This window comes from Chaetura pelagica, unplaced genomic scaffold, assembly GCF_000747805.2.
Source record: "Chaetura pelagica isolate M959 unplaced genomic scaffold, ChaPel_1.0 scaffold581, whole genome shotgun sequence".
In the NCBI taxonomy this organism is placed as follows: Eukaryota; Metazoa; Chordata; class Aves; order Apodiformes; family Apodidae; genus Chaetura; species Chaetura pelagica.
Window position 1 is genome coordinate 761613 of NW_009952070.1, and position 15626 is coordinate 777238.

The 15626-nt window shown below is 42.8% G+C and overlaps 1 protein-coding gene across 5 annotated transcripts in view; it reads right to left on the bottom strand.

The window, feature by feature from the left end:
* Window positions 1-4822: 4822 nt before the first annotated feature.
* The window catches only part of KCNIP1 (Kv channel interacting protein 1), a 44353-nt gene continuing 33549 nt past the window's right edge, over window positions 4823-15626 (bottom strand). For 3 of the 5 annotated variants that reach the window (XM_010005513.1, XM_010005504.1, XM_010005534.1), the window contains 6 exons: window positions 13269-13338; window positions 10840-10910; window positions 8735-8842; window positions 7684-7788; window positions 7089-7151; window positions 4838-5119 (listed from right to left, as the gene is read on the bottom strand). In XM_010005513.1, the coding sequence (XP_010003815.1) occupies window positions 5072-5119; window positions 7089-7151; window positions 7684-7788; window positions 8735-8842; window positions 10840-10910; window positions 13269-13338 (465 nt within the window). In that variant the 3' untranslated portion in view covers window positions 4838-5071. Of the gene's footprint in view, window positions 5120-7088; window positions 7152-7683; window positions 7789-8734; window positions 8843-10839; window positions 10911-11062; window positions 11097-12875; window positions 12923-13268; window positions 13339-15626 lie in introns of all 5 variants that reach the window. The other 2 variants (XM_010005520.1, XM_010005527.1) reach the window with 2 other exon arrangements.

A 15626-nucleotide genomic window follows, 5' to 3' on the forward strand; every position in this document is an offset into this window, starting at 1 on the left:
AGTTTCATCCTCCCACCCCCTGCAGGACCTTTCCAGAGGTGCTGTGGGTTCTGCCCTCATTGCCAGTGCAGACCTGCCCTCTCCCCCGTCCCTTCAGACCATCAGATGCAACACTCCAGAGCAGGCAGGCAGCAGGATGAGATGCTCAGTCTGCCCCAGTGACAGGCAGAAAATAAAACCTGAAGTGTCTAATATCCCTCAGCAGCAGCCAAGGCCTGGGCTAGCTGCCCAGGCCAAGCTGAGGCTGCAGAAGGGAGCAGCAGCATACGCACGTGTTGGTGAGCCAGAGGGGACATTGCTCAGCAGCAGCTGGGTGCGCTTCGGAGCTAGCCAGGGGTGCTGAGCAGGCAGCTTCACCACCTTTTCCTTGCAGGGACAGCAGAAGTCAGGTCTGGCATTTTCCAGAGGGAACTGGTGTCTCCTCTCAGCAGGTGGGTGCCTGGGTGGCAGGGGCAGCAGTCCCCAAGCTGCTCACTCCCTGTCTGCATGGCCCGGAGCTGGCCAGGGGAGCAGGGCTGGGCAACACAACCATCTCAGGCACTGCAGTGACACCAAGACCACATTTCACAGACATCTTTATTTTCACATTTCTGCATGTAGGCAGATGTGCTGGTAGACATACCCTACAGAATGGAGTTTAGCAAATTTTTATGTGTATATATATATATGTATGTACACACATATATATAGAGAGTCTTGCAAAATTTCTTCTGCATTTTCTGTGTCAGAATGGATTTTTACAACAAACCAGAGCTAAAGGGACACTGCAAGGTTTTTGGTTTATTTTTCTTATCTCTAAAATAAAATGTTTGTGTTTTTCTTCAACACAATTTCCTGCTCTCCTGGTTATACTTAAGCAAAACTGCTGAAGAGAAAAGAATTGCCTGTAAGCTTTCAACCTTTACTACTCTGAGACACTCTCAGTGGTGCAGGTAAAACATTTGAGAACTCTTATTTACACAAAGTCCAGGCTGTCAGCTGGATGTGCCACCAAACATAAGAGCACCTCTGAATCAGTGATGCAACTAAATCATGTCAACATTATGCTCAGAGTACAGTTTGGCAGCTGAGCTGCCTTGGTGCAGGCAGATCTGTGTTTGTAAGAGTCCTGCTTTGAGAAGTTTCCCTGTACATTTTTAATCTGGCAGTGTCCCTTAAGAAAGAATCACATATTTGGCTTAAGGACAGCCTTCTACAGATATTTCTTTTATTATTAAACCCAACATTTTTAAAACCATTCAACAAAATTTAATATAAATTGCTGTTGGAGAAGAGCATTGTAAGAGTGAAGCTATGCATTGCTGCTCCATTCACATGGCTTTAGTTATCACAATTTATATTATATGCACATTTCTTTAGGTCTTTCATGGCACTTCCATGAAAAAGAAAAAAAAGTTTGTTACTCTGCTGCTACCATCCTATCAGAGGTCACACAAGGACACAAAGATGTTTGTTCTCAACCCATGTCACAGGCAGGCAATGGCCAAGTTCTGCTCATAGTGCTTGGACCTTTGGATATCTGTACCCTCAGGCTGACAGCTTGACCCGTGAATACCCACAATATTGCAGTGCATTCCAAGTAACAGGAAAACAAACATTGACAGTAACAGGCACATTACATTATTTTTTGCATTATCATTAATCACATTCCTATTTTTCAACAGATTGTTGCCTAAGATGCATGTTAGAAAGGCTTTTTTTTAGAAAATGCTGTCATGAAGATGCAGACTAACGTTTGTAACTAATGAAACAGTCAGACTAATGATTTAAACATTCACAACTTGGAGAAAATGTGCACAGTTGATAGCACTAACATATAGTCTAACTGTAACCTAGAAGCCAGCATAGCAACTACCTTCCACACACTGGCAGTAGGATTTACAATGCTATGAGATTAGAATAGCATACTATGTTTTATTTATAAAGTTGTAGTAGTATTTGCCATCAATATTGCAAGGCCCATTCATGAGGGATGGGAGGCTTTGCAAGTTTACAAAGTAACATTCACAGAAAACAAAAAAACAAACCCGAAGACATTTCCATGCAGAGGATGATTCCCTCACAGTCACTGGATCCTGTCATCCCTTGGCTGGAGCACACGTGCCACGTACAGAGATGCTGCTCATGGGAAACCCAGGGGCCCTCTGTGCACTGAGGCACACTAGGCTCTGGCTGCTTCCAGTGGGAGCAGAGCCAAACACAGGATAATAAAAGGTTTTGCAAAGGCAACGACTCTGCCACAGACAGAAACTACAATTAGAGCTATGTGAAAATACAGCTGTGTGTGTCACTTTGCCAGTCCTCCTGTCTCAGCTACAATGGCCTTCAAGAGGAGCACAGAGGTAGCAACTAGGGCTGAACATCAGCATCTGCAGGTGAGACTGAACTCGAAGCTGGTTACGCTTCAGGGCAGGATCAGTGTCTCCCTCTTTACCTAACACACTGCCATGGTTACTGGGAGCTGAAAACCAACACTGGCACAGAAAAGGAGGTGCCAAAACTGCAGAGTCACTGAAGGTAGCCTGATTTCAGCAATGCACATGCTGAGAATAACACTCAAATGATGGAAGTACATTGCCAAAGCAAGGCTCAGCAGAAAGCAGCCCCCGTGACACAGGCACCTCAACACCACCCCTGCAGCACTTCAGCTAGTGGGAACACAGGAAACGGCTGAGAATTCATCACAGTAACTCCAGAAATTGATTTAGCTTCAGAGACCATGGGATCATGGAAGCAAGAACCTTTTCTCTTGAAAACAGGACATGCACATTTTGCTACCTTTCCAGGCTGTGTGTGCCATCTCATGAGCAGGTTTGCAGCAGCACTGTCAGGGAGGCATCATGCTCACCCAGATGTGCGTGTCCTGTTATCTTGACCCCTTCTCTCAGCTGAAGTGAGCTGCTCAGCCTGACAACAGGCAGGTTCTCCTTTGATGGAGGGAGACAAGCAAGTTATTAAATTCTGTCATTTGCTAAAGTGATTGCAAGAACGAAGGGGGAACAGTGTAAACACATTATTATTTCAGCCACAACTGTTGTCTTTATCAAGTGCCTCTTAAATAAAAGCTGAACAGACAATGCTGGACAACTGGGGGACGAGGTTGCTCACTGCATCACATCCCTTCTGTACATCACAGCACATTACTGGAGCTGCTCTGCTCTGTGTCACTGCTGCAAATAAATTAATTCATGGTGTTTGTATGAAAGGCAATAAACAGGATAGACTGGAGTCTCATTCCTGCCTTTGTGTAACTTCCTTCACTTCAACAGCACTTTTGATGACAAGTGGGCAACTTAGAGGAATAAAGACAGCACAGAAGTGTAAGGAGGAGCACAGTAAAAGGGGAAAGTGTCCCATCTGGGGAACCAGCACAGGTCCTGATCAGACCTACTCTGTGACCAGGAATACTTCAGTAGATTGTTTTTATAAAATACTGGGCTACAGAAGTGAGGCATTCTATATATCTTGTATTATAAAAAGCTTCCACTTACATTTTTAAAATATATCTTCACTGCTAACAGCATATTTGTAATATAGTATCTAATATAATAAAAATATATGCGTACTGGATGGAGTGATGTTACAGTATGGGAGGGACTCTCCCTTCTGTTTGGTCTGGGCAGCTGGAAAAGTTGTTTGTTCCTTCCTTCCCTTGTTGGTTTAGTGGTAGACTCAGTGCTAGACTAACAGTTAGACTTGATCATCTTAAAGGTCTTTTCCAACCAAAATCACTCTGATTCTATGTCAGAGCCTGCTTTTCAGAGGAGTCTTTTGTGAAAGCTAACATACCACAGTGCTGTTGCAGTCACCAGGCAGAGATGGCTGAGAAATCATGTCCCTAAGTACCACATCTACATGGCTTTTAAATACCTCCAGGGATAATCTACTGAGCAAAATTCAAACTTGCTGTGTATTCACTACAAGACTCGCTTTTGCTCATTAAAAAACCCAGCCCTCCAAAGCAATGCACTATATGGCTTTAGGAAGGAAATAGGACTTGTGCAGGTCATGCAACTGCCTGGTAGGAAAAAAGATTTTGCTATAGAAAATACTAAATTACTCAGAGAGACATATGGGCCTGGCAGCTGATTCTGAGATTCTAAAGCAGTCAAGACTTTAGCCTAACTTCCAACAATAAAATACAAACATTAAAATGATGAAACTGAGATGCATTTGTCAAACCTACACCAAGAGGACCAGAGCACATGACCACAGTGCTGCTGAAATGCACAGTGGAAAATCACTTTGTTCTACCACGTGCTGGGACTGCAGAAGGTAGCTGGGACCAGAGCAGATACTCATTTTCCTGTACCAGCCCTTATAAATCTGCCTGGTCTTGCAAGGATTTACCATCCTTGAACAGGATTTGTTCTGTAGTTTGAAGATGTGTATGTGCAACAGATGTTTTGCTTCTTTCTGGCTCACTCTAGCACAAACATCCTCTAGTTAATGTGTTCAGGAAAAGCTCCAGACTCAGTGTGATTACAGCACTTCCACCAAACTCTGTGTGGTGACACCAGTGCATGTGAAAGGAAAAGCAGGACCTCTGCAGAAAGTGATACTGGCTGCACTGACCATCTGCTTCATGTTCTAGGTACATTTACTGTTTGTGTTTATAGATTACCCTGGTAGATTCAACTTTTGTCACAGCAGATTAACCACAAGGCATTCATAGAACATGTTGCTGCATGGGAGCATGGACTGAGCTCTTCACTCACAATAGATGGCAGAGTAAGCTATCAACATGTGCTATCATATGGAATCAAGCTTGCCAGATGAAAACTAGGACTGGTGCCTAGCAAACAATGCTGTATATTACTCATTGAACTTTAAGCAGCAGTTCTCCCTCATCAGGTTTCATTAAAATATTCACATGCTTCCAAAACGAAACAAAGGTCCCCCGGTGTCTCCTGGGAGAAGAGCTGGGGCTGGTTGCATTCGGTTGCCATTTGGTTGGAGATGTTGTACAAAACCCTCACACACTGAACATGGCTGAATTGTAAAAAGCTTTCACCAGAAAGGAGGTCTTTGTTACAGAGTCTCTGACTCCTCTAGCACTCGCCAGGTGTGGTTACATCACATTCTCAAAGAGCTGCAAGGATCTCATGATGTTGTCATCCTGAAAGCAATGAGAAGACATTTTCTTAACACTGACAAACACAACTAACTAGTAGCTTTGCCTGGCACAGGGGAGCTTTGCAGCTGCTGCAGGCAACAGCCTTGCTTTCATAATGCTTTTCATCCCTGATGAGCTGGAATTGGTTCAGTGATCAAGTCCTAATCCAGCAAAGCAGTTGCCCCTTCCTTTGGCACCTTAGGTGATTTGAAGTGGGCAAGCCCAGGGTCATAAGCCTGACATTCAGCATGGGTTGTGCTTTACAGAAGAAACCCAGACACCAGCACTGAGCTGGTGCTGAATCCTCAGACTTCAGTGCCCAACTGCATTTCGCCAATCCTGACTATGAAAATGTGCACTTAGCTTAACAGGCTTCAGAAGACCAAGTTAAATTGCAGAATTTGACCTGGTAAGAAAGCTGCTCTGAAAGATGACTTGATCCCAGAAACACAACCAACTCAAAACCAAAATACATGGAATCTCAGCCTCTCTGAGGTTCCTGAAACCACATGAGAAAGTTGTGAGCACACAATGGAAATCCTAGGTTGTTTGTCATAAAGCCTTGGAATTGTACTTGGAGGTAACACCAGAGTAATACCCAAAACCATGATGTTGGGGTTTTTTTCAGCTATTCCAAAAGTTAAAAAGAACTCTTTGCCTGTAACATGAACAGGCATAAAGCAACATAAGAAATTGATTGTTTCTCATTCCTCTATCTTCTTTTGAGGCTGCATCTTCCTATCTCACCTTCAACACAGTTTGGGGTGTGCAAGGTATCACCTTTCAGGGGAAACCAATCATGCTCTCCAGAGCAATGCTGGGAGTGCTGCCCATGAGCTGGATCCTCAGAAATGGCTGAGGAGAGCCCTGCACTTTGGGCTGTTTTTCATAAAGAACAAAAGACACCTTAGTATTGCAGGGCTGGCTTCTGCCTGCCAGGAAACCACACACACTGGTGCCTTAGTCTGCACAGCTCCTAGTGCAGGTAGGGCAACAGATGGAAACCAACCCAAATTACAGCAGAGCACTAAACAAACTGACAGGTAAAAGTAAAGCTGCTTCAATACTGAGACCATTCATCATGCACATCCAGCCTGAAGGCAAATTACAAATCTGAAGAAAAGTACACAACACAAATGAGCAAACTAAAGATGAGGCCAAAAATAAAACAAACAATCAGGAGAGACCAAGAATCAATTAACTGAAAAAAAAGAACAAATGAAGAGCCTTGCATTATACATCTGCTAACAAAGATTTTGCCACCTGAAGAGCCTGATTGAGAAGTAATCTGGGTGTTGCCAGAGCCAGACTGAGCAGAGAAGCAGAGGGAAACCAGCCTAGCCCTCCACAGTGAGGGTATTCCCATTGCTCAGGTACAGAAGATCTGTCTGGCTGCAGAACAGGAAAGATCTTCCCACAGAAAGTAAAATACACAGGAAGGCTGGTATGATACAATTTCCATCAATGTAAACTTTCTGAAATGCAGAGGCCATTATTGTACTGATTAAGTATTAGAGACATCTGAGCAAACAGTTACACAGTTAATTACAGTCTAAGACAACAGGCACTTGCCCAACTGCATGGTAAGACAAATGCTTTTCTTTCTGCCAGTGCTAAAAATACCAGCAAGTAGTTCTATTACAGCCAACCAAAATATGAAATTTGTAAGAGGGAGCTTATTTCCAAAACAGAATGACAAGATTTTGAGAGACCTTCAATGCTGGGTACTTCCAGCAATGTGGTACCTGCTCATGGCCTTCAGAGGCAGCACAAACACACTATCAGCCCCTTAAAAAAAACAACAAAAAACCAAAAGAATCCAGAAACTGAATCTTGAAGTTGTTTTTTTCACAGAGCAAAGGAAACCTGGGATCCTGAGCAGCATCTTGTCTCAAATGGAGTTTGTCCAAAGGGAAAGGAAACACTGATGCATGAGCTAGACCTTTCATTGCAGTTATAATTTTGTCCTTACCTCCTGACACGATTGAATAAACTCATCTAAAGTTACAACACCATCTTTGTTTTTATCCATTTTCTGCAAAATAAAACAAAACACAATTTTGTTTCCATAGGTGACACTGCAGTTACAGTATAAGATCATACTTGATGCAACCTGAATAAACCTGGGGCCCTTTACAAGCCCAGATTACAGACTCAGTGTCATTGGATAAATTTGCTGACTGCTAAGGACTTGTTTACTCTGGTGTTGTGAGTACTGCTGGGGTCATCTACAACTATCCCTTCTTTGACATGCACAGCAACCTCTGCCCTTCAAACATCATTTGTACACTGCTTCACCAACCATAACCTGTCTCTCTTGATGGGCAGTTGAGAGAAGCAGCACAGAAGGGCTGCAACACATCCCAATGCAGAGGGTCAGGAAAGAGACAAACGAGTGATCTTGAAGCCAGGAAACCAGCAGACACTGAGATGTTGGGCTGAACAGCTGCTACAGTTTATTTCAGAAGATATCATGGGGTGTGGGACTGAACGTGGGGCTGTCCTCACGGGAAATTATAGCAGTACATAGTTCAAATGTTAAGAAAAACATGCCAAAACTCAAGTACCTGGAAGAATACTTCTACGTGCTGCCTTGGAGCATCTTCCTTGAGCACTGGATATGTGTACTTTCCCATCATATCATAAATGGCCTTGACAATATCCATCATTTCCTGCAGGAGTGCCATGCCAACACAGACAAAAGAAAATTAATAGAAATTGCAGCACATTTTTTTTTTTTTCACTGCTCTTTTCTTCACCCTCCTTCTCCTGTTCCAAGACAGCACAGAGAATACATTTGCATGCAAACAGATGTATCATCATATTCAAGTTCATCTGTCAAACCCAAGTGCTTCCTTCTGACGGTGCCAACTTTGCCACAGCCACAGGGAGGCTCCTGCAGGGCTCAGCTCCCTGCCCTGGTCCTGCAGCACTGCAGGATGTGTGCTCTGACACAGCACTGCTGGGGATGGTGCTGGACTGCAGCCGGTGTGCTCTGTGGCACCAGCCCTGTCCCAGAGCCTCATCCAGGGCCCTTCACAGGACAGTCACTGGGAACCCAGCCCTTCTCCCCAACTCACACAAACTGCCACACAACTCCATGACCAGTAGCAGCTACCACAAACCCTCCAGGTACACACAAGGGTTTGAGAAGATAGACAAAGATGTATTTGCAAAATATCCAGGTTACCATGCTCAAAACCAAGGCTTCCCAAATACAAAACAAACAATACCATAAAGAGACAAAAGATGATGCGGGATTTAGGATTGGTGCTGGAGGCTTGTAGTGCTTCAGGTGAGCTCATACCCTGCCTCCAAGTGCAGCCAGAAACCCCTCAGTCACCAAGTAGCTACTGTCACTGTCACCCTCCCCTGCAAAGCTTATGTCAGTCATAGCAGTAACTAGGGCTTTTCTCCTGGCTAAAGAAATCAATTAAATGCACCATGATATAAGAAAATATGTCTACAAAATAAGATCTCCATGCACTTTACTTAGATAAATGCTCAAGTCCGTCTGATTTGCATTTAATTAGCTGCATGCAAAATTAATTGTGCTGTGCATCAGAAACCAGGCAGCTCTCTTCAGAAATCAAGCCCCTTTGTGAGGAGCAGCCTTACCTCCTTGTTGATGTAGCCATCCTTATTGATGTCGTACAGGTTGAACGTCCACCTTAGCTTTTCATGAACAGTGCCCCGCAGGAGAATGGACAATGCCATCACAAAATCCTGGCCCAAGGCAGAAAGAGAAAGGTGACTTCATAACATCCTCTTCTACACCACCTTCTTTATATAATGCCAGCCAAAAGACTCTTCTTTTTTAGGACAGGTGTCCTGGTTTGAGCCAAGTACTCAACTGCAGCCACTGTAAAGGCCAAGCTTATAGGGCAACTTAGCAAAGCTGGAAAGGCAGAGAGAGCTAATGGGTGCTGCAGCCTTAATGCCTCCTAAGTCCTAGGGTGAGGAGTGTGGAAACAGCACAGGCTTCATAGCAGGTCCTGTCCAAGTCAGGCAGATACAGATCCTGACGTCTGCAGGACAGTGGGGCTGCTCTGGGTGCTTTGATTTGCTGGGAACACCACAACATGATCCCAGACAGAGGCTGGGACACCTCCTCTGCTGCACATCCAAATTTATCATGTTCTAAACTCTAGGTACTTCATGAATGTAACCATAGCAAAATACATGTCTGGTTTGTAAGAGCACTGTAAGATGCTGCAGTAGCAATTTCCCTCCCAGCACTGATCTGCTGCAAGAATCACTCTGACTGCTACTGCCTGCTCAGCACAGCTGGACTCTGGCTGTGGCAGTGGAAGCCAATGCTTCCTTACCCCTAGACCTGGGCTGCTAGGGAAGGAGGAGGAAAACCCAGCATTTTCTCATGTCCACCTTAAGAGAGACAGAAAGATCCCAAACTCTTCAAACACGAGGAGCCTCAGGTTTTATTCTCTAGCAAAAATCTGTCAGACTTGACCAGATGCAATTCCCACCACTAATTACTCAGTCGGAACAGAGCATTTTACTCGTATTTTCTGTTCAAAGTTATAAGCTTCCAATAACTGGTTTATTCTGGGTACTGCACAGTGGCTCTGGCACTGTAGGTAGCTTTGCTACAGGGATGTATTAGTACAGGCAGAGCTTCAAGCTAGCAGAGCTATACAGATCCCAACACCTCACTTAATGTACTTAGTCCTGCTCATGTTATACCCCTTAGCTCCGCATGGGGCAGCGCATCACGTCTTAGAAACCTTTGCTCTTTCCTGGGGCTCAGAGGAATTTGAATTTGCTGAATACTACAAAAAAAAAGAGGGACAAAATGCTTATGTTTGAGAATCATGAAAGAGACAGGTTTGTCAGGAAGGAAAGCTCAGCACTTTTGGCTGGGTTTATTTTATTTTTTTGTTAATAAATACTTACCTAAGCATTTTGCTGTGCCTCAGCCTGTTTAGCCTTCTGGAAGCCTCTAACTACTAAATAGCTGCCATATGCAAAACTCCCACTGCAGCCATTGCTACAGACAAACACATATGGTAACATTCCCATTTTGCATCTGATAAATGAACTAACTTCTCAGTCTTGCCTGGAAATCACTGGGACTTTTAGCCATTTGGTGGCAAAGGCAAGACTGCCTGTGATTTCTAGTTTTATGATGACAGTAAACAGTCTTCAAAACCATGAAGTTCATCCTCCACAGGCCTATGACTTATCTCTTTGCTGCACTCCAAGTACGTGGGTGAGCTTAAAGGCTGGCTATTTGTAGCCACAGCAACAGGCTTTTTAGTCAAGGGGTGGATTTGGTTTCCCTAGGAACGAAGTAACTGAGGTACTTGTTCACTATATCAAATAAGCTAAGAAAACCCCACATTCCAGGAACGTAAAACTGGAACCCTGCAATGCGTGGTGGCTGCAGAAGACACAATGTACTGGCTTTTCTTTGACATGCAGATTATCTGTGCCAATCATTGAACAGGACTGCCCTTGACCTCTCTGCTACACACATCTCTGCACTTTCTCTCTGTGACACCAAGTGACACCATTGTGTGTTTGTTTAGTGAAAGGAAACGGGCAACTCCATCTGCATAAAATGAACCAGATTTGAAAATATCAACTGATTTTACACTGAAACTTCTAACCTATAACCAAGTCCCACTGGTTTACAAGGAAGAATGGATGGAGGTTAAAAACCTGGAAGAGAGAGGCATCAAAGAAGGATGCAAAGCAGTTACCTCAAACTTCACCAACCCATTCTGTGCTGTGTCGAAGGCGTTGAAGAGATAATGTGCGTACGTGCTTGCATCTGGAAAACACACACAGCATTCAGTACCTTGTTCTCCTTTGCTATAAAACCCAGCCTTCCAGCATTGTTAGACATTCCATGCCCTAGAAAATGTTAACATGGGCTTGCATATCCCCACACTCCTGCTTAAAACAGCCTTGAAATGCAAAAGCTTTTGTTACAGAAGAAACTGTTTGGATTAGGGGGCTGTACTTGAAAGAATGAGAAAAAACCCAAACACCTCCCAACAGAGTTACTGGGGCAAGTGGGAAACAGAATTAGTCAGGCTGAGTCTTCCTACTCAGTGTGTGGGTGCTCAGGTGAAGTCTGGTGCCCTGTGCAATGGAGGCAGGCAGATGGAAAGACCCAGAATCTCTTAACTCTGACCTCTACGAAATGGTTAAATACTTTTCCATTATTCAAATTCAGGTAACCATAACAGTGTGCAGAAAAATCAAATACCTAGGTGGCTGTAAGGATTGTAAGGCTTTGGGAAAAAAGTCTTGTACATTATTAAGGTTAAGATTTGTAAGGATTGTAAGGCTTTGGGAAAAAAAAAAGTCTTGTACATTATTAAGGTTAAGATTATGAAATAAAATAGCCCCAGAAGAAAAACATTTCATTATTTGTAGAACACTCCTACAAAACCCCCTCCTCTTAACCTAAATGAAATGATGAACTAAACATATTGAACTAGAATTCTTACTCCAATAGTATAATACATAATGTATATTAAGAAACACTAGATCACCAGTATCATTTGATGATTAGAAGTGAAAGCCTGCCAAGAATGGGAGCCCTGTGTAAGAAAAAAAAAAAATCACAAGCCTGGGGTGACACTGCACAAAGTTTTTATAAATCAGAGGTACTTTATTATCTCTGGAATGTACAAGTTTATATGTACAGAGAGCTATTAAAGTGAAAAAATCTCTCAGGAATCTGAAATCTTGCAATTTATGACACTAAGGTTACACAAACAGTTTGGAAACCAAGTGAAAGAAAACAGTGTAAGATACTGAACCACATCTGCTATTAAGCTGATTTATTATTGAGCATGGTTGAACTACTGTCATCATTAACCAAGGGAGAACCATGCTTCAAAGGAATGGGACACACAAAGGCAAGAATTTTTCAGCCTCAGTAGAGGAGAAAAAGAAAAATCTATCCATGAAAAGATGAAGCTTCTGTGCCTGATTGTTTTTCACACCTGAGAAGGAAGAAACCACACAAGTTGTGTTATGTAAAGGAGTTAGTGCAGTTACTTGAAGTAAATGGAGTTCCTTGGACTTACTAGAACTTAGGTTGAACACAAAAAACACATCCAGAAATACATTAAGACTATAAATACTTATTTTTTATATTTGTTAAAAATGTAAATTGAATGGTTGCTTTGCATAACAAAGCCAAAAGCAATAATAATATGAATTCATCAAGTCTGTACTGAAATCTAACATGAACTCATTGCAGGTGTGTATCTTTGAGGTCACCTGCATTTTAAAACATCAAGTGGTTTATCTTGATATTTAGTGAGAAACTGCTTGTTACTGACCTTCCTACAGCCAATACAGGTGCACACACACTCCTGCAGAAGCAGCAGTCAGCATTCACAGGGAATATATTCTGCAGCTACTACAGTGCAGGATCTTCTCAGAAAGCCTCAAATACTGCATCTTTTACTAAAACCCCACAAACTTCTGACTCATTTCTTTCAAATTCAGAGCAGTATACCCATGGAATATATCCAGTTAAAACAACATAGATTCTTGAAGGTTTTGAAAGCAAGAATACACATTAGTTGAGAGGTTTAATACTATACTTGAACACTCCAATCCATGATATGACCCTGTCTTAATAAGTCACACAAACACCAAAAGTGATCGTTTCAGGTAGCTAGGTGTTCATACACCCCCTAGGAACTGCTTAAAAAAAATTAGGGATGTTTTGATTAATTTGCAGGCCAAAATGAGGTCTGGGACTCTCCTGAACTAGATATGACATGCACAGAGATCCAACAGCAGGGAAGCAAGGAACCACTATGGGGACATGGTTTAACTTTCTGCCATCCAGAAAGTCAGGACAGGGAAAAGCACCAATCCCAGTTTCTATCATGGTCTAGAGCACTGCTTAGTGGAGAACAAAGGGCTGACAACTTGTGTCAGTCTTTAATGTGGGTTTGTCTAAATTCATGTGAAATAACTGTTCAAAGGGTTTAACTTCAATTTATTACCTTGCTGTTTGTGTTTCTGGTGAAGATCCTGCAAAGCTTAAGCTCAATTCACAGTTCTCACACAGCTAATCTGTAGCTTTGCAGCCAGCTGGCAGGAATGAACATTAAGCCAAGCTTCAGGAAACCTGACAGACACACAGTCCTCTGCTTACCTCCATGAGGAAAAAACTGTGCATAGATCTGTTTGAATGTCTCTTCATTAACAACCCCACTAGGACACTCCTGTTGGAAAACCAAAAAGAAAAAAAAAAAATCAAGAAAAAAACATCCCAGTCTGTAAAGGTTCATTTGCAAAACTCTACAAGCCCAGTGAGATCAATTAAACAAATCACATCCTTGCTCTCACAGTGCTTTGGATGCACAGGCTGTGCAGCTGAAGAAATTAAAATAATTCCAACTACGATTTCATCTTCAGTATCTTAGAGATGGTGAACCAAGCCTGGGACACTGTTTCATTGCTGTTTTATAGGACAACCTAGAAAGGCAGCTCATGTCTTCTGTCATATGAAGCTTTCATCTAATAATACAAATCATGTTAGTGCCAGCTAACACTTCCCTACCCAATGCCTCCACACAAGTTCATTAATCCTAGCCGCGTTTGGAAAACCAAAAAAAAAAAAAAAAAATCAAGAAAAAAACATCCCAGTCTGTAAAGGTTCATTTGCAAAACTCTACAAGCCCAGTGAGATCAATTAAACAAATCACATCCTTGCTCTCACAGTGCTTTGGATGCACAGGCTGTGCAGCTGAAGAAATTAAAATAATTCCAACTACGATTTCATCTTCAGTATCTTAGAGATGGTGAACCAAGCCTGGGACACTGTTTCATTGCTGTTTTATAGGACAACCTAGAAAGGCAGCTCATGTCTTCTGTCATATGAAGCTTTCATCTAATAATACAAATCATGTTAGTGCCAGCTAACACTTCCCTACCCAATGCCTCCACACAAGTTCATTAATCCTAGCCGCATGCCTGGCACAGCTCCATGGAGCCTCATGGTACTTACTGTACTCTTAAATCTTTATAAACAAGCATTAGTATTAGGGCTGCTAAAGAGTAAATAATTTTTAACCTGTTTACCTAGTTCTGTCTTCTGAGAAGCAGACTGTGCCCATATAATTCTTCTAACCTGGTAACCTGTGGGGTTAATTCTAGAACCAGGCCTTAAAAATAAAACAATTCCACAGGTTGCCAGGTTAGAAAATTTGTTCATCCAGTCTATTGACTAATTCTAACTATTTGTCAGGCAGCATATAGTATTTTTCTCTTTGACTTATCTTCTAAAGTACTGAAAATTAATTTAAGAGTTTGTTTTTCTGCACTAACACATGTAGGAGGGCCACACTCTGTGCAGAGGTGCTATGGGAGGAGAAGCAAGCTTGGGGATGGACAGAAATGAGTTTGAAGGAGCCCAGAGGGACACAGGCTTCCCAACCAAACACCCTGCAGTCATGCTACACTACCTGGAACACGTGTGCCACACCCTGTGATGCTGTTGGACTGAAAACACACCTGTTCTCCCTACAATTCTGTGCTTGGCCTGGACTTTATGAAAGAGCAGGTTTGGGGGTCTGTGTCCTGGCCCTAGGCAGGTGTGTCAAGCAGGGCAGACACCAGTTCTGCTCCAGTTCCTGCCAGCAGCCTGGAGCCTCCACAGCTCCACAAACACACACACTCTGTGTTACACCTCACCCTGCAGATGCCAGACAGACAAACACCTGTCCTGGTAGCACTACAGGTTGTTGAATTTGAGATGAGCAAACTTAGGAAGTCTAAGAAAATCTCTTTTAATTGGTGACATAAAGAGCTGGAGGAAGATTCAAGTCTATGACTTATTTATTGATGAGTTCTTTAGATACCTTTTAAGAACAAAAAGGACTTTGACAAGAAATTCTTCCACCATGAAAAGCCTATAAAAGAAGAAAGTTTTTTTCAAGCCTTTGATCTGCCAGCATCACCTGCTGCTGCTGCGCCTTCACTACCCACAGCAAAGGACAGAACAAACAGAAGTCACTTTATCCTGTGCAAGCCATAGGAGAGCAAGGAAGGGCACTTCAGGTGACAATAAGGCAGTTCCTTAATCACATACCTGTTTGCTATTGAAATGAGGGTGATTGGGTCTGAGTTCCTTCCTCCAATGCAGAAGAAATCCTGCTGTCTTCTACTCACTATTTGGGTAGAAAAACATCAGCCATCTGGGAGAGATCTGAGCTAGATAAATAATTTGTTGCTTGAAAAGCCCTGAAATTTTACCCTGTGTCTTCATGTCCTGACAACTGTCATTCCACTGGTTATGTTTAAGTGTCCAATAAAAACCCAAACCTGGCACTGTGGTCTTGACCTGACTGGGGCCATCCCTTCCCCAGCAGCAGTGTTCAAGGCTTGTTCCACTGCAAGGGGATAAAAAGACCAAGTGGACTATTTTAAGCCAGCAGCTGCAGGACCAGACCTTGTTTTTTCATTTACAGACCAAACTAAGAACACTTTAATACAGAATGGCAGGATTCCT